This window comes from Grampus griseus, assembly GCF_964374135.1.
Source record: "Grampus griseus genome assembly, chromosome: 21".
Classification (NCBI taxonomy): Eukaryota; Metazoa; Chordata; class Mammalia; order Artiodactyla; family Delphinidae; genus Grampus; species Grampus griseus.
Genome location: NC_139015.1, coordinates 29,367,297 through 29,386,665, shown reverse-complemented (window position 1 = coordinate 29,386,665; position 19,369 = coordinate 29,367,297). Strand labels below are relative to the sequence as shown.

The window sequence follows — 19,369 nt, the reverse complement described above, 5'->3', positions numbered from 1 at the left end:
CAGTTAAAAAAGTGTTCTCTCCTGTATTAGCCATTGTCTCACTGGTTTATGTTAACTTAGCTTTAAGGTTCTCCCCCTTCTAAATATTTAAAGTACAACTTTTAAATTTTCATAGAAAAGCCTTTTGTAACATTCCTATATTAGGCCAAAAATAAAAATCCTAGAATAAAATTGTCACCATATTATCTCATAAAATCAGTCATACCAACCTAAGGCCCGGCCAGTATTTTTACTTTACTTTTTCTCGTCATATAATATGTTTGTATTGGTTTTTTTTTATAAGGAGAGGAGATGGCTGGTGGATTTATTTTCTTGTTAATAGGCCTGGCAGTCAAGAAAAAAAAAATCACTTGGATATCTTATTAAGAAACAGCAGTTTTTCCAATAACAGATACTGCATACTGGAACTCACTTCAGATGAAAAAAGTAAGTTATCTACCTAAGTCTCTTCTACATGATAGCATAGAGCTACCCGAGCAAATCCAGCTAAGACCCTTTCAATATCCCTTCCTTAAATCTGGCTCTAAAATGACTGTTATTAGTGATGGTAAACATCTTTTTAATAAAATAGGCAATACTGTCTATGCAATTTATTCTAGGGAAACAAAGATAAACATCAAATCTACCTTTAAAAGAAGAACACAATTTCCCACTCTAGCTATGGCTGATTCATTCCCTGAGCATGAATCCTCTCTTACCGTCGTCGTTTCTTACTGTAAACTGAGCAGATACACTGAGCTGGAATCTCCTCATAGGGATCCTGATGGTGAAGCTAATATTTTAGATGGAGAACAGCATTCCCAAATGGTTGTATTTATTACTTTTGCAGTTACTTTTGCAGTTATTATTTCTACGTGCTGTGGCATTTAATTTTTAATCTGTGTTCATCACACTGCTCCATATGCAAGCAGCTGTAGTAAAAAGATAATTAAGGGGGAAGAAAGGAAATTTTAAAGTGGCTCTTCATCCAAATACGATTAAGACAGCAAAAAAGGAAATAGCCCCATTTTCATTCCTATACCCATGCCATTTCCAAATTAACCTTCCAATAGTAACATGAAAAATACAAGTGGTAAAACTCTAACCTAATGATCTATACAAAAAAGGAGACAATCTACCTCAGGAACTCACTACACAGTGCAATATATTCAAGTGGTGAAAAGATATAAATTCATCCAGAACTGCCATACTATCTGGCTGTCAGTATAGTCTCTTGAGTAATTATATTAAACATATTACTACAAAATGTACCAAGAAGTAGAGAATAACACTATATTTGTGAACTACAAGCAACAAAACAAAACAGAGGTCCAAGAAGGCTGAAGTCCAAGCTATAATTTACACACATAGTGTATGGTGAAAGCAGTCACAATGTACAAAAATGTGACAAGTAATCCAGATGTTTAAAAAAACAGAGCCTGTTTGTCTCAGACAACATCCAGTCTTATCCGGTAGGTTTCTGATAAGCCTGTTACATAAGGTGGATTTCCCTCCTGCTGATAAGAAGCAGCTTGCAGATACCCATAAATTTCTTAAGGGGTGAGTCTACTTGGCAATACTGATAACTCCATAGCTTCCTATTACATTCATTGGTCTGAAAACTGAAAACAACTCATAACCCAACTGTTCTTCCACGTCCTTTACCAGTTTTTCAAGTTTTATATCAAAGGAAAGTTGGAATGTATTGCTTCTTCTCCTCAACAGGCATTTCAAAAAGAGGGTAGTTAACCAAAATCAAGAGTTCTTTGGTCAAGTTAGTAACAGGCTTCCCCTTTGTTCTAAATCCCTTCATAATCCTTTTTTTTCCAATTTTTCCAGTATGGCCTGGATTTTACAAACAGCCTCTTTCCTGGCCTGCCGGACAGAGTCCTGGCCCCCAGTTTCAACTGAATCCAGTTCCAAAAGTTCCTTGGTTAGCATTTCTTCCAAAAGCCAGTATGCTTTGTCTGTCTTTTTTCCTACAAACTCTTCTACTTCTTGCTCAAGATACTGGACCTTCTCCAGCACATGTATGATTTTTTTAATACTTGGGGGAGTCCCTTCATCTGAAGATAAACACTCTTCAGGAAGATTATGACTCTGATCTTGATTGCTGGGATGCTCGTTGGTGGCATTACCATACAGCTGAGGCTCAGCAGTATATTGGACTTGGGAATCCAAGAGCTCTGAATTATCATTGTTCACTGTTCCCGAGGACTCGTACTGATGGACATGGACACTGCAAGGAAGGTTGTGCCGGTTCATGCCTTGATCTGATTGGCTATAGGGGTATGAGGAATCCTTGGAGTAGGAGAGCAAAGAGGGGAAAAAAGCTGTTTTAATGGAGATCCATCAACATCAGATTTGTTAGCCCACATCTTTCACCTGACCAGGAAGGTACATGAAGACTCCCCACCCATAAAAGTGGACGGCCCTCCTTAATCATTTGAGAAGAATACAGCCCTAAAAAGATAAAAGGCAGAGAATTCCTGAGTATAAAGGCTGGAATCTACCCTGAGACAGGTCATCATCATGAACACCTCATAATCTATCTTTACCACCTCACAATCTGTCCAGTGACTTAATAAATAGGAATCAGATAGTTTTTTCCCCTAAGAGATAAAACCTGAAGACAAATATTAAAAAGGAACCTGGCCACAAGCAAATGGTGTTCAAGTGTGTGGTTTCATAAAACCATGCAATTTCACATTGGTTTTGTCTTCTGTCAGGAGACTGAGGTAGTAAAATCTGATCTTTGATTTTGTCTAACAAACCAATGGTATTACATCTAATTTAGTAAATGAGCATTCTCCTGTCGTTTAAAAAAAGGAATGAACCTAAAACTGCTCTAAAAAATAAAGTCTATTTTAAATAAAAAGTAAACTGGGCTAGGTAAAGTTACAGGTAGTAGCCACCAACATTTTGAAGTTAGTCCCCATTTAACACAGACCAATGCAGAAAAAGTTCCACGCTGTGCTCTCTTAATTACCCAGACATTAAGAGGACAACGTCTAGAAGCCTCCTACCTTGGGCTGTGGGGCTGGGGGGGAAGGAGGTGGCCGAGGAGAGCCACTGCTTGGCCATGATGAAGCGCTCTCACTCATGTAGAGACTCCCAGGTGGTGCTGAGGGGGCAGCTGAAGGCCAGGGGTAACGGGCTCCCATGCCATAAGCACCCGGAGGAGCCCAGGAGTCCCCCTGGGATCGTACAGTTGGTCCTGGTGGTGGAACACTACGATTACCATCCCCATAAGGATAATGGGGCACGCTCATTCCAGGGTTCTAGATTGAGAGGAAGGAAATACACTGGTCATTGCTAAAAGACACTTAAAGAAGTAATGAAAATATTCTGGTGTAAACAGATTCAGAGATGCTTCCTCTTGGCTTAACAGGGTATATCTTAGCTGCTATGGGACTAAACTGTAGTATTTCTAATGAGTTGCAAATATTTTCTCCAAACCTAAAACAACTTGGTTCCAAAGATATCAGGGGCAGATTTGGTGACCATCAAACTCAGAAAAATAGGGCCTAAACTTCAGTGGCTGAAGCACAGCATAAGTCTGTCCCACAGCATAAGTCTGTCCCACAGATACTATAAATAAATGGACCCTTATGCTATAAGGAAGCACAAATAAAGACATACTAGAACTCTCCTTGAAGTGAACAGAGAAATAAACATTCATAGAATATTAAAAAATATAAACCTAACCTTTTGGGCTTCCCTGGTGGCACAGTGGTTAAGAATCTGCCTGCCAATGCAGGGGACACGGGTTCGAGCCCTGGTCCAGGAAGATCCCACATGCCGCGGAGCAACTAAGCCCCTGCACCACAACTACTGAGCCTGTGCTCTAGAGCCCGCGAGCCACAACTACTGAGCCCGCGTGCCACATCTACTGAAGCCCACGTGCCTAGAGCCTGTGCTCCGCAACAAGAGAAGCCACTGCAATGAGAAGCCCACGTACCGCAACGAAGAGTAGCCCCCGCTCTCAGCAACTAGAGAAAAGCCCACACGCAGCAACAAAAACCCAACGCAGCCATAAATAAATATATTTATTTTTAAAAAACCCCAAAAAACCTAACCTCTTGAAGTGAACAGAAAAAAAACTTGGTACCATTCATTAATATGAAAAAATAAAAACACAACAGATGAATGCTCACCTGTGAAGCAGGATATCCTGGAACCTGCCCCCTAAGAGGGGCTGCTTCAGTCTGGCAGTCCTGCTGGGGATACATCCAACGAGAGACTGGGGTTGGGCTGTTGCCAGGTGAACGGTAAGTGCTTGGAACCTCTGTGGAGTAATTGGTCTGAGCATACCCGGATGTGTAATAAGCCCCTGGGTATGAGGCAGTATTTGTCCCAGGGCCAGTGGGGTATGGTGGGCCATATGCTCCATTTGTATAAGAATTCAAACTCTATAAAAAAGCAAAGTTGGGAGAAAAAAAACATGAATGAGTAGATGAGCTGAAATGCCCTCACTTCAAAAACTTTGAGAAGAAAGGAGATCAGTAACTAATGAAAATATGAACTACCTAAGCAACCGTTGAGGTATTCTTTCATATATTATAATCATATACATATATTAAACTCAGATTATCACCTTAGAGTCTTTGTCATAACAATGGGTATATTGTGATGAAGGATGAAGTGATGGCCTTTAGTGCTTCTCAGCCATTTCCATAAGTGCACCTAACAATTGCACCTAATGGCAGGGAACTTGTCCCCACAAACTGAAGAGGGTGTTCCGGGAAACCTGGGAGAATGGCGAGAGAAAGAAGAAAGTAACCATAATACAACAGAAAGAAAAAAAGACCACAGAGAAAGACCTAGCCCTGCCATTGGCTTTGTGTTTACCCTCTCTGAGCTTTAGTTTCTCCAGCAGGAAAATGGAAATCATAAACATATCTTGCAGGGTTATTGTAAAAATTAATGAGATGACATATATAAAATGCTTAGTATAGTGTCTGGCACGTAGTATGCTCAATGATTTGCAATTTTTACAATACAAATTGTTGTTAGTATTAATGTGGCAAGGTCAGGAAACGAACCCAGATCTGACTCCAAGCCCATGTGCTTTGTATTGATACCAGCCTACTCTGCTTCCCCAAATGATAACAGCAGACAGAGACAAATTCCTCATATATTGCTTACTGCAGTTTTACGTCACCTATCCAGACTATTACTGACACCCAGAATCCTCAGTTTAGTAATCCAAACAAGATTAAAGCTAAGCTCTAAACGATTACCTTAGCGTTTTCTATTAATTTCTACTTTACCTTGTTAAAATGGTAAAAACAGAATCAAGTTTTCCTGGACTCATCCTTCTAAAACTAGACAATCTTTCCCATTTTAGGTAGAAGAATAAGAATCTTGTGATATTAACTAGACTTATCATGGTGATCATTTCACAGTGTATACAAATATCGAACCATTACGCTGTACATCTGAAACTAACTATATGTCAATTATACCTCAATTTAAAAAAAAAAAGAATCCTGATATCTTCTACAGTTGTTAATGACTGAAGAAAATGAAATTTAAATTTGATGCCAAATCTACCACAACAAAAAGAGGGATAGATTGAAGTGGGAAGGAGGGCATAATTCTGTGGAAAATAAATTCTTAGCCACAGCTTTATGGCAAGAGGATAAAAGACAGGCTACTATCACCACACGGCCAAAGAATTCCGCGCAGGGACGGGGTGAGGGAAAATCCAGCCAGGCATTCCTTGAGCAGCCACTGTGAGGCTAATCAAGTCTTCTGCCTACAGGCTGCTGTGCCTAACCAAACAATCCCTTATGCAACATATACAGCTGAAGACTTAAGATTAAAAAAAAAAATCATGCGACTTTTTGTACTGTTATTCAAATCCTAGAAATCCTTCCTAAGGAAATTATTCAACTAGAGAAAAAATTATAGGCATGAATTTGTTCATCACAGCATGATTCACCATCACGCAGAATTATAAACAACCTAACCGTCCTGTACTGATGGAATGATTAAGTAGACTACTGGTTATTCATTGAGGAAATTTTATTCTGTCTTAAAAACTCACTGTTAGGGACTTCCCTGGTGGCGCAGTGGTTAAGAATCCGCCTACCAATGCAGGGGACACGGGTTTGAGCCCTGGTCCAGGAAGATCCCACATGCCGCGGAGCAACTAAGCGCATGCGCCACAACTACAGAGCCTGCGCTCTAGAGCCCGCGAGCCACAACTACTGAGCCATCGTGCCACAACTACTGAAGCCCGCGTGCCTAGAGCCTGTGCTCCGCAACAAGAGAAGCCCACGCATCTTAACGAAGAGTAGCCCGCACTCACCACAACTAGAGAAAGCCTGCGCACAGCAACGAAGACCCAACGCAGCCAAAAAAATAAATAATAAAATTAATTAATTAATTTTAAAAAACTCACTGTTAGAACTGACCAGACATCTAATGATATCAAAGAATTATTTGGGTTTTTTTTCCTTTAAGTTTTAATAATGGCATTGCGGTAATATCTTTAAAACTTCCTTATACGTTAAAGATACATGCTTAAGTATTTACAAAAGACATAACATGATGTTTGGAATTTGCTTCAAAATACTCTAAGGATATATAAATGAAACATGATGGCCATGTATTGATACTTGTTGAAGCTGAGTAATGGGTACATGGGAGATTATTGCACTATTCTCGTTACTTTGGATTATGTTTGAAAATTTCCTTACTATTAAAAAAAAGTTTCTGTTATTTCACCCTATAACATGTAAAGTACATACGATAAATGAAAAGTCATATTAAAAGGCATATGTAAAATGAGTTGTCATATTAAAAGACAAATGTAAAGCTGTGTAAATATGATAGGGGAAAGGTTGAAAACAAATTTACCAAAATATGGATATATTAGGATGACAGAATTAGTGTTTTTTCTCCCTTTTATCTCCCAAGTGTTTAGTAATAAAGTTGTATTTTATAGCAAAAAAAATATGCTATTAAAAATGTCATGACAGGTTGGGCTTCCCTGGTGGCGCAGTGGTCGAGAGTTCGCCTGCCGATGCAGGAGACACGGGATCGTGCCCCGGTCTGGGAAGATCCCACATGCCGCGGAGTGGCTGGGCCCGTGAGCCATGGCCGCTGAGCCTGCGCGTCCGGACCCTGTGCTCCGCAATGGGAGAGGCCACAGCAGTGAGAGGCCCGTGTACCACAAAAAAAAAAAAAAAAAAATGTCATGACGGGTTCAATCCCTGGTTGGGGAAGTAAGATCCAGCATGCAGTGAGGTACAGCCAAAAAAAAAAAAAAAAGTCATGAAATCTCAAGTATGTCTAGAAACTGGTGGGCTGCTTGGACCATAGCTGCTTCCATCTATGTCCAAGTAGACTATTTTCATGAAGGGAAACTTGTATCTAAGGATAGCAAGCTGTGATTTGAAACTTGTGAGCTGACATGGCAACAGAAAATCTGAAACTGAGCAACTGCAAGAAGAATTAAACAAAATCTTTGATAGTCACTGAATTTCTGTAGAAGTCTCATTCTGGATTCCAGAAGAAATCAAGAGACTGGAGCTCTTAAAACTCAAAAAATATCCCAAGTGCTGCTCTTGTTCTAGAGGTAAATGTAAATATGACTTAGCATTTAAAAGTCAAAATCATGTCACATCATATGATGTCTCACTGCAAAAGCTAAAGATTATCCAGGAGGTAACACTTCTTCCAAAAGTTGGTTTTACAATTGACGGACTGTTTATAGATGTAGAATCCAAAGAGGAGAAAACTGATCAGGTCTCTCACTCAGAAAGTGATACACTTGTTCAACGGATTCCCTTTCCATTTGATACATGAATATCAAACAGCAAACAGACCCAATCCAAGTGGGAGAAAAACCTTTTTTTCCATTAGCAAGAGCACAATTCTTCCTGTTGTGCTTATCTTGAAAAACATGGAAGGCTTCACCACAAAAGTACTCCAAGACTTCACAATTATCAGCAGTCGACATCAACTTGAGTTTCTACTAATACTCATTTCTGGAATTGCCAAATCTATTATCATCCACTGGTTACTTCCTCATGCAGTATCTCTCCTTATAGAACTATTCCAATTTTTGTCTCATAGGAGCTCCAAACCACAGTACTTAATAAGCTGTATTTTACAACCCAGGTCCCCTTTAAATTAAATGAAAAGGTGTTATAGGTTCTGATGAAAGTCCTTTTGTATCATGATTTCTCAATTCATAACATTATAAGAGGACTTCAGTTTTGTTTCTTAGAGCATTTCTATTCCCAGGCACTCAGTGTTCTGTGGTGTGATCTCCCAGAACCCAAGAGAATTAGCTTCTTTATCAGAAAATCAATGTGAAAACATCCGTCTTTCATCCTTTAGATACGTGGAAAAGAAGCTTTAGAAAAACAAATTGCATTCATGACCAAAGAGAGGATTTTAAACAAAAACACCCGACCACAATCATTACTAGAGAAGCTGTGTATTTATCATGCTTTTCCCAAGTACCCACTGGGTCAATGGATCAGAGCTACAACATGCATGGTTACAAACGATCAGCATCGGAAGAACATATGTTAGCCTTGCAGTTGCTACAGACGTTGACTAAGGATGAGCTTATGATCATAGTTCAGAACTGTTCAAAGTTTTTAAGTCTTCTGAAGAGTAGCCTGGCAGCATAGCAAAGAAAATAAAGGCGTTCTTGGCCCAGCTTCAAAGCCCTGATACAGAGGCCAAAGAGAAAGAAAATACTACTGGGGCTTCAGAAGACAGTCTTTGATGCAAATGAAGGCGTTAAAAGCAAATAAGAAGCAATCTTAGTTTGAAGAACTCAGAAAATACCTCATGAATTTCATCAACAGTCTGGTGAGCCCAAATCTTCTGTCCTGAGCTGGTTTACTTCATACTGCCTAAACCTGCTCCACAGACTGTCCAACATGCTCCTCAACAATCCTTACTATTAGCTGAAAATGAGGAAAGCTGTATTTCAAAGACTGTCCCCTGTTCCTGCGTAGCACATAGACTGCACCTGAACACAACAGGCTAATCAGCTTTGGGGACTGCTCAGGGGCCCTCCCAACATCCATCAGTTCTGAAGAAACGGATATAAATTCCACATTACCGGGGGAAAGTGCATGAAATTACGCACTCCCGGTCTATAAGAGAAGACTGATCATGTGGCAAAGCTAACATGAGGCGGCAGATAGAAGGCAAAGGAGTGAAACCATTCAATTTTTAAAAAAGGAAACCGGTCATATCTACATACCACTGCAGGAGTCTGTTTTGGTCAGAAGATAAATGTATAATCCCCATGTGATGCTTCACCAGAAAATACACGTGTGCTAATCCCATACAAGCATATGTCTAGATACCTTTGGGTTTAGAATCCAACAATTTTTTTTTTTTTTTTTTTTTTGCGGTACGCGGGCCTCTCACTATTGTGGCCTCTCCCGTTGCAGAGCACAGGCTCCGGATGCGCAGGCTCAGCGGCCATGGCTCACGGGCCCAGCTGCTCCGCGGCATGTGGGATCTTCCCGGACCGGGGCACAAACCCGTGTCCCCTGCATCGGCAGGCGGACTCTCAACCACTGCGCCACCAGGGAAGCCCAGAATCCAACAATTTTTGTATCTAAAAGCTCTCTCAGATTATTGCTGTTGCTTTCAAAAAGTCATCACTAAATTAAAAGTGAATCTTTCTTGAATATATGTAATATACACATATAATAAATGCCTTTATCTAAGGGGGGGAAATGTCATCTCCAAAAATAATCTTTTTTAAAAAAAATATGTTGACTCCCTTTTTTTTTTGGCTGTGTTAGGTCTTCGTTGCTGCATGTGGGCTTTTTTCTAGTTGAGGCAAGCAGGGGCTACTCTTCGTTGTTGGGCGCGGGCTTCTCATTGCGGTGGCTTCTGTTGTTGCAGAGCATGGGCTCTAGGAGCGTGGGCTTCAGTAGTTGTGGCGCATGGGCTCAGTAGTTGTGGCTCACGGGCTCTAGAGCGCAGGCTCGGTAGTTGTGGCACACGGGCTTAGTTGCTCCGCGGCATGTGGGATCTTCCCAGACCAGGGCTCGAACCCGTGTCCCTGCATTGGCAGACGGATTCTTAACCACTGCGCCACCAGGGAAGTCCCCAAAAATAATCTTTATCAATAGGAACAACTGATGAAATCAGACAAATTAACATTGCTGAGAAAAACTGTGACTCATGACTTTGGGTTCTGTCTTCCTCTTACATTAACTGTAAAAGTAATGCCTGCTACTCTCCAAATTGATCTATATGCAATCTCAATGAAAATCCCAGCTGCCTTTTGTGCTGAAATTGAAAAGTTCATTTCCTCATTGGCAACCACTGTGAAAAGTAATTTGGCTATATTAAATAAATATGTACGTATCCAAACCCACCAATTCCATACACGAGGGAAATGCTCGTCTCATATGTTGTACAACAGAAAAGAGAAAAACAATGTTGAGTTAAAGAAAAGCAAATTGCAGGAGAATGCTAGTATGAAACCACTCATATCAAGTTTAAAATCATGTTAAATAATACTATAAAAATGCATATACAAGTAGTAAAAGCATAAAAACACATATGAGACAATTAATATAACTTTAAGAAATGGAAAGAAGTGTTATATGGGGCTTCAACTGTATTTATTTTACTTCTTTTTAAAAATCTGAAACTTAAAAACTGACAAAGCTAGGAGCTAGATAAAAAAAGATGTACATATTTTCTGTACTCTTTCAGAATGCTTGAAATATTTTAAATTTAATATTTGTCATAAGAGTCAAAAATTTTAACAGCAAAAGCAAAGGCAACAAAACAAAAGCAAAATTAAAAAGTGGGATTACATCAAACTAAAAAGCTTCTACACAGCAAAGGAAACCATCAACGAAAGGAAAGGCAGGGCTTCCCTGGTGGCGCAATGGTTAAGAATCCACCTGCCAATGCAGGGGACACGGGTTCGAGCCCTGGTCCGGGAAGATCCCACATGCCACAGAGCAACTAAGCCCGTGCGCCACAACTACCGAGCCTGTGCTCTAGAGCCCGTGAGCCACAACTACTGAGCCCACGCGCCTAGAGAAGCCACCGCAATGAGAAGCCTGCACACCTCAATGAAGAGTAGCCCACACACTGCAACGAAGAGTAGCCCTCGCTCACCGCAAGTAGAGAAAGTCCGCAGCCAGCAACGAAGACCCAACGCAGCCAAAAAAAAAAAAATTTATTAAATAAGTAAATTTAAAAAGTAAAAAAAAAAGAGGGCTTCCCTGGTGGCGCAGTGGTTGAGAGTCCGCCTGCCGATGCACGGGACACGGGTTCGTGCCCCGGTCCGGGAAGATCCCACATGCCGTGGAGCAGGCCCGTGAGCCATGGCCGCTGAGCCTGCGCGTCCGGAGCCTGTGCTCCACAGCGGGAGAGGCCACAACAGTGAGAGGCCCGTGTACCGCAAAAAAATAAATTAATAAATAAATAAATAAATAAAAGAAAGAAAGGCAACCTACTGAATGGAAGAAAATACTTGCAAATCATATATCTGATAAGGTAAGGAGTTAATATATAAAGAACTCATACAACTCAATAGCAAAAAATCAAACAATCTGATTTAAAAAATGGGCAGCGGATCTGAATAGACATTTTTCCAAAGACATACAAGATGGCCAACGGGTACATGAAAAGGTGCTCAACATCACTAATCATCAGGAAGTGCAAATCAAAACCACAATGACATACGACCTCACACCAGTTAGAATGGCTATTCTCAAAAAGACAAGAAATAAGTATTGGATGAGAATGTTGAGAAAAGGAAACCCTTGTGTACTGTTGATAGGAATGGAAACTGGTACAGCTACTGTGAAAAACAGTATGGAGGTGCCTCAAAAAATTAAAAACAGAATTACCATATGATCCAGCAATTCCACTTCTGGGAATATATTCACGGGAAACAAAAACACTAACTCGAAAAGATATCTGCACCCCATGTTCACTGCGGCACTATTTTACAACAGCCAAGACATGGAAACACCCTAAGTGTCCATCACTGGATGAATGGATGAAGATAATGTGATATATATATATATATATATATATACACACACACACACAATGGAGTATTATCCAACCATAAAAGAGAAGGAAATCTTGCCATTGGGACAACATGGATGGACCTTGAGGGCATTATGCTAAATAAAATGTCAGACACAGACAAATACCATAAGATCTCATTTATATGTGGAATCTAAAAAAAACAAAAAAAGCCAACTCATAGATACAGAAAACAGACTGGTGGTTGCCAGAGGTGGAGCAGTGGGCTGGGGTGCAGGAACGGGTAAAGGGGGTCAAAAGGTACAAATTTCCAGCTATAAAATAAGTAAATCATAGGATGTAATGTACAGCCTGGTAACTATAGTTAACATATTGTACTGTAATATTTGAAAATTACTAAGAGAGTATATCTTAAAAGTTTTCATCACAAGAAAACAAAACTTTGTAACTGTCTGGTGACAGATGTTAACTACACTTCTGTGGCGATCATTTTGGAAAGTATACAAATATTGAACCTTTACACTGTACACCTGAAAGTAATATAGTTATATGTCAATTATAGCTCCATAAAAGGTCAAATTTTTAGAAATAAGTACATTTTGCGTTTGTTGTTTCCAGGTCCTGAGAAATAATCTATCATGCATCAAGCTGCCTTTGCTATAGGTAGCATCTGCCTAGATATTTCCTTATCTCTGAGCTAAAAACATTAAAATGATTAAGATAGAGTGCATTATATAACAAAAGCCCACACACCCTCACTATGAAATCTCCACAGGTTCTGAAAATAAATCGATTCATTAAGAAAAAATTCAGAAAGTCTGTCAATTTTAGACCCTACCTGGCCTTGCATTTCCGGTCTTACAGGATATGTACTTGGGTAAGGAGCCCGAGGTCGGGCAGGAGAATTCCAATAGTTGGAATTGTAGCTAGGATATGGTGGCTGCTCCTAAGGACAAAAAGGAAAATAGATTCACTTTTACTAACATCCTTACATCATTCTGAAAAGTTGATAGAGGCAGGTATAAGTATCGAAAAAAAATAGGCAATAGACAAAAAGCAATGGAACCCCACTCTAAAATCACTCATTATTAAAACTGATGCAGATACATGCTCAATCACTTGCCCTAGAACAAAGCAAATATTGACTATTCTTGTGCATAATGCCAATTATAACAAATGATATATCTACTATGTCAAGTTAATTAGCAAAACCAGAGACATTCAATTCCTTTATCTCTCTCCCATCACTAAGCCATCACTAATTTAATTAGTGCAGCACAATTGTAGTTCTTTGCCAGTGTTAAGAAGAGTAGTATAATATTTACCTATCTGAACAACTTTGAAACTTGAAGTAATATTTTAATACTAAACTTTACTTAAAATGCATACACCTTCAATACTCAACTTCTTTGCCTGGCCACACCCTAGTTTTTTCATATTCCTCTACTTTCTGCTATGGCTAAGGTTTCTGCTGGCAGCCCACAGCTAACTCGGAATCAGGAATTACGTAGAATAATTAGCACTCCAAGGAGAAAATCTAGCTACGGCATTAATCTCTACAGCTTTCACTTCACCTCAAAAAGTTAGTGTCATTTTCAATAAGCCAATACACTCTGACAAGAAACTAGATCAACTCAAAACTTTTCAGGCTGTTTTAATATATACATTTGTCATCCCATAAGTTGAGTTATTTTGCTCTGAGCTTTATAGTTTAATTTTAAGCTTAAAGAGGATCTTCAAATCTTCAAATATGGTTTCACAAAGAAATTCACTGGCAGTTGTAGTCTCTGAGAATTTAATTATCACCATCTGAGCTTAACTGCACTACTTACCAGTTTCATAATACTTTGTTTTCAAAGCATGCAATTATTCCACATGACATTATACAAGCTGGGCAAGTAACATCTCCCTTACATAATACAGCAACTAGAGCAATATAGAAACTAGCAACTTCAGATCCTAACAACCAAATTTCTCAATCAGGCAAATTCCCCTGACTAATCCCCCCGCTTCCCCCGGTTAAGTGGTATTTGACTAATTAATTGATTTCTCTCTACCAAGAATTTGAATCTTAATTAAAGAGGTGAAAAGACCAGAGTTGAAGCTGACTCACTCCAGCAGTGGTGAACTAACACCTAAATCCCCAGAACTTCCTTGGTTTCTGTCCTTTTCTACTGATCCTCCGAAGTACCCCACACATTTTTACTACCTCTCCACCCACCCTGTCCTCACTCCTTCCTTACTCAGCTTCTCAACACCTTAAATCCCTTACCACTCTTTCCCTCGGATGTTCTCACCTGCAAAAACCTAACCCAGTTTAAACCCAATTATCCACTGGTTCCACATCTGTACTTCACCTAAATATCGGTGCAGAGAAACACAAGCTCTCTGGTTTCACACAAGCAGACACTCAGCACTGCCTAGCAACTACACCACACTTCCTCAGTATGTTCATCCCACTCACACAACAACTATTTCACCTTCTTGTCCCCTCAAATCTCCAGTATCCTCTTATCCTACCCCCTCATTTTTCAACTGATAACTTTATCTCATGTTATACTTAATATGAATCGAATTGGAGAAACAGGTATAAATTCACATATTTTTAAAATGTAATTTAAACTTGTATGCAAAACAAACAAATATGGCTAAGTGACAGCATGCCAGTTTTAAACAAAGGATTTAGGAATTAATGCAAATTCTAGGAACCCATTTGCACTCCTGCCCTCCACCGTGGGCTAGCATATCCCATGTAGGAGCTGTCATTTCAGCCTGAGTCCCAGAACAAAACACGTGAACAAACTTGAACCCAACCCAGAACCTGGAGATGAGCCCCTGCAGCGACATCACAGAACAAAAGCAAGAAATAAATATTCATTGTTGTAAGCCGCAACTCTTGGAGTTGTGTTTTACTACAGGAAAAATCAACTGATGAGATAACTAAACATCAAATTGGTAACATAACCATACGGAAAAAAGAATTTCTAATGACTTTTGCATCATCTTACTTTGACTGTACACACTTAGTGGAATATATTCTAAAGACCAGATGAACTGCAAAGAAACCTGAACTGCATCCACTAGGGAACTGTTAGTCATAACATTGATATTATTATTTGTATTAACAGCTTTATTGAGATATAATTCACTACCATACAATTCGCTCATTTAAAATTGTCGAAGTCAATGATTTTTAGTATATCCATAGAGATATGTGTGATCATCACCACAACCAGTTTTAGAACATTTCAAAACCTGAAAAAGAAACACTGTTCCCTTTAGCTACACCCTCCTATCTGCCATTCCCACAGCACTACACCACCACTAATCTACTTTCCATCTCCATAGATTTGCCTACTCAGGGTATTTCATATAAATGGAATCATATAATATGTGATATCTGGTAACTGGCTTCTTTCACTTAGCATGTTTTTGAGGTTCAGCTATGTTGTAGCATGTATCAGAGCTTCATTCCTTTTTGTAGCCAAAAAATATTCCATTGTATACAGATATCACATTTTGCTTATCCATTCTGGGCATTTGGATTGTTGCCACTTTTTGGCTATTATGAATAATGATGCTATAAACATTCACGAATAACATTTTATGTGGACATATGTTTTCAGTTCTCTTGGCTATATACCTAGAAGCGGAATTGCTGGGTCATACAGTTAACTCTAACAATTTTAAAAACTGGCATTTGTTTTCCAAAGAAGCTGCACCATTTTATATTCCCATCAGCTAAGTATAAGGGTTCTAATTTCTCCATCTCCTCACCAATACCTGTTTTTTCCTGTGGCTTTGCTTGTTTTTATAGTCATCCTAGTGTGTGTGAAGTCATATCTCACTGTGATTTTTATCTGCAGTTCCCTGAGGACCAGTGATGTTGAGCATTTCTTCATGTGCTCATTGGCCATTTGCACATCTTCTTTAGAGAACTGTCTATTCAGATGTTTTGCCCATTTTTAAATTGGGTTATTTATATTTTTGTTGTTCAGTCTTAAGGGCTCTTTATATATTCTAGATACAAGTCCCTTTTCTGATATCTGATTTGCAAGCATTTTCTTCCTTTTCATTTTCTTGATCGTGTCCCTTGAATTATAAAAGTTCTTAATTTTGACGAAGTCCAATTTGTCTATTTTTTATTCTGTTGGTTGTGCTTTTGGCGTCTTATCTAGGAAACCATTGCCAAATCCAAAGAAATGAAGATTTATCCCTATGTTTTCCTCTAAGAGTTTTATAGTTTTAGTTCTTACATTTAGGTCTATGACCTATTTTGAGTTAATTTTTTAAATATTATTTATTTTTTGGCTGCATCGGGTCTTAGCTGCGGCACGTGAGATCTTTCCCTGTGGTACACCGGCTCCTCGTTGTGGCGCATGGGCTTCTCTCTAGTTGTGGCGCACAGACTCCTCTCTAGTTGTGGGCTCCAGAGTGCATGGGCTCTGTAGTTGTGGCACTCGGGCTCTCTAGTTGTGGCACGCAGGCTCAGCTGCCCCACAGCATGTTGGATCTTAGTTCCCTGACCAGGGATCAAACTGGCGTCCACTGCATTGCAAGATGGATTCTTAACAACTGGACCACCAGGGAAGTCCCTTGAGTTAATTTTTACATATGGTGTAAGGGTCCAACTTTATTCTTTGTATGTGGCTATCCAGTTGTCATGGTACCATATGTTGTGCCATAGACTTTTCCCTCCATTGAATGGTCTTAGCATCCTTGTTAAAAACCAATTGATGGGCTTCCCTGGTGGTGCAGTGGTTAAGAATCTGCCTGCCAATGCAGGAGACACGGGTTTGAGCCCTGGTCCGGGAAGATCCCACATGCCATGGAGCAACTAAGCCTGTGTGCCACAACTACTGAGCCTGTGGTCTAGAGCCCGTGAGCCACAACAACTGAAGCCCATATGCCTAGAGCCTGTGCTCCGCAACAAGAGAAACCACTGCAATAAGAAGCCCGCGCACCGCAACGAAGAGTAGCCCCCCACGCACCACAACTAGAGAAAGCCCACGCACAGCAACGAAGACCCAATGCAGCCAAAAATAAATATAAGTAAAATAAATAAATTTTAAAAAAATCAGCTGACCACAGACACTCTCAATTCTATTCCATGTAGACATATAGGTTATGTATGCCTTTTAATTTTTTTCTTGCCCGGTTGCCCTTGCTAGAACCTTCAGTATAATACTGAATAGAAGTGGCAAGAGCAGATGTCCTTGTCTTGTTCCTGATCTTAAGGGAAAGCATCCAGTCTTTCATCATTAAATATGAGGTTGGCTGTGGGTGTTTCACAGATGTCTTTTATCAGGTTGAGGAAATTTCCTTGAATTCCTAGAGTGTTTTTATCATGAAAACGTTTTGGATTTTGCCAAATGCTTTTTCCACATCTATTGAGGTAATCATAGGGGTTTTGTTTTTTATTTGAATGATATGGTGTATTACATTAATTGATTTTCAGATATTAAACCAACCGTGCATTCCTGGAATAAATCCTATTAGGTCATGGTACATAATTCTTTTTATACATTGCTGGATTCAGTTCACTAGGGTTTTTTTGCGGATTTTTGCACATCCATATTCGTAAAAGATATTGGTCTGTATTTTCTTTTCTTGTGATGTCTTTGCCTAGTTTTCCTCTCAGGGTAATAATGGCTTCACAGAATGAGTTTAGAAGTATTCTCTCCTCTTCTGTTTTTTTAGAAGAGTTTGTGAAGAATAGGTGTCAGTTCTTTAAATATTTGATAGATCCATTCAGATTTCCTATTTCTTCTTGAGTTAGTTTTGGTAGTTTGTATCTTTCTAGGAATTGTCCACTTCATCTAAGGTACCTAATTTACTGGCATACAATTAGTCATAATATTCCATTATAATCTTTTTTTATTTCTGTAAGATCAGTAGTAATGTCCCCTCTTTCATTTCTGATTCTAGTAATCTGAGTCTTCTTTTTTTTCTGGTTCAATCTAGCTAAAGGTTCATCAATTTTGTTGATCTTTTCAAAGAACCAGCCTTTAGTTGAAATGATTTCATCTATGGTTTTTCTATTCTCTATTAACTCATTTCCACTCTTATTTTCATTATTTTCTTCCTCCTGCTTGCTTTAGGTTTGGTTGGCTCATTTTTTCCAGTGTCTTGAGATGGAAGATTAGGTTCTTGATTTGAGATCATTCTTCTTTCTTAATACTGGCACTTATGACTATAAATTTCCCTCTAAGCACTACTACTTTAGCTGCATCTCGTAAGTTTTGGTAATGTTATGTCTTCATTTTCGTTCATCTCAAAGTATTTTTTTATTTCCCTTTTGATTTATTCCTCGACTTGCTGGTTTTTTTAGGACTGTTTTATTTAATTTTGACATATTTATGAGTTGCCCAAAGTTTTTCGGCTATTAACTTCTAATTTCATTACATTATAGTTGGAGAACATACTCTGTATATTTCTATCCGTTTATATTTATTAATATTTGTTTTATGGCTAGTATATGGTTTATCCTGCAGAATGTTCCATGTGCACTTGAGAAGAATGTATATTCTGTTGATGAATGGAGTGTTCTATAGATGTCTGGTAGGTCTAGTTGGTTTACGGTGTTGTGTACATCTTCTATTTCCTTGTTGATCTTATGTCCAGTTGTTCCATCCATTACTGAAAGTGAGGTACTGAAGTCTCTATTATTATTGAATTGTCTATTTCTCCTTTTATTTCAGTAAGCTTTTCCTTTGTGTATTTTGTTGTTAGGTACATATATATTTATAATTGTTATATCCTGCTGATGGACTGACCTTTTCATCATGTCCCTCTTTATCCCTAGTAATATATATATATATTTTTTTTTTTTTTTTTTTGCTGTACACGGGCCTCTCACTGTTGTGGCCTCTCCCGTTGCGGAGCACAGGCTCCGGAAGTGCAGGCTCAGCAGCCATGGCTCACGGGCCCAGCCGCTCCGCGGCATGTGGGATCTTCCCGGACCGGGACACGAACCCGTGTCCCCTGCATCGGCAGGCGGACTCTCAACCACTGCGCCACCAGGGAAGCCCCCTAGTAATATTTTTTGTTTTAAAGTTTATTTTGTCTGATATTAGCATAGCCACTCCAGCTTTCCTATAGCTACAGTTTGCATATTTTTCCATCTTTTTACTTTCAAGCCATTTGTGTCTTTAAATCTGAAGTATGTCTCCTGTAGACAGCTGAGAAGGAAAAACCTCCTACTCCTACTTTTCTCCTCTATCCTCACACTGTTACCACACTCAGAACACTTCTGATACCAGATGTGGGGGCGGTTTCCCCCACACCAAGCAATTCTGCAACACCAGCTGGGTGTTCCACAATTCAACTTAATTCTGACACTTTCTATCTGGAGATAGCACCAGATTCCACCGGTTAG

General features: G+C 39.4%; 1 protein-coding gene across 2 annotated transcripts in view; it reads right to left on the bottom strand.

Annotated features, from left to right (window-relative positions):
• Nucleotides 1-1,297: 1,297 nt before the first annotated feature.
• The window catches only part of BAG4 (BAG cochaperone 4), a gene marked incomplete at its 5' end in the record, with an annotated part of 28,457 nt that continues 10,385 nt past the window's right edge, over nt 1,298-19,369 (bottom strand). Inside the window, 4 exons of one of the 2 annotated variants that reach the window (XM_082680238.1) lie at nt 1,298-2,280; nt 3,006-3,260; nt 4,137-4,391; nt 12,830-12,937. In XM_082680238.1, the coding sequence (XP_082536364.1) occupies nt 1,789-2,280; nt 3,006-3,260; nt 4,137-4,391; nt 12,830-12,937 (1,110 nt within the window). In that variant the 3' untranslated portion in view covers nt 1,298-1,788. The remainder of the gene's footprint in view (nt 2,281-3,005; nt 3,261-4,136; nt 4,392-12,829; nt 12,938-19,369) is intronic. The other variant, XM_082680239.1, reaches the window with a different exon arrangement.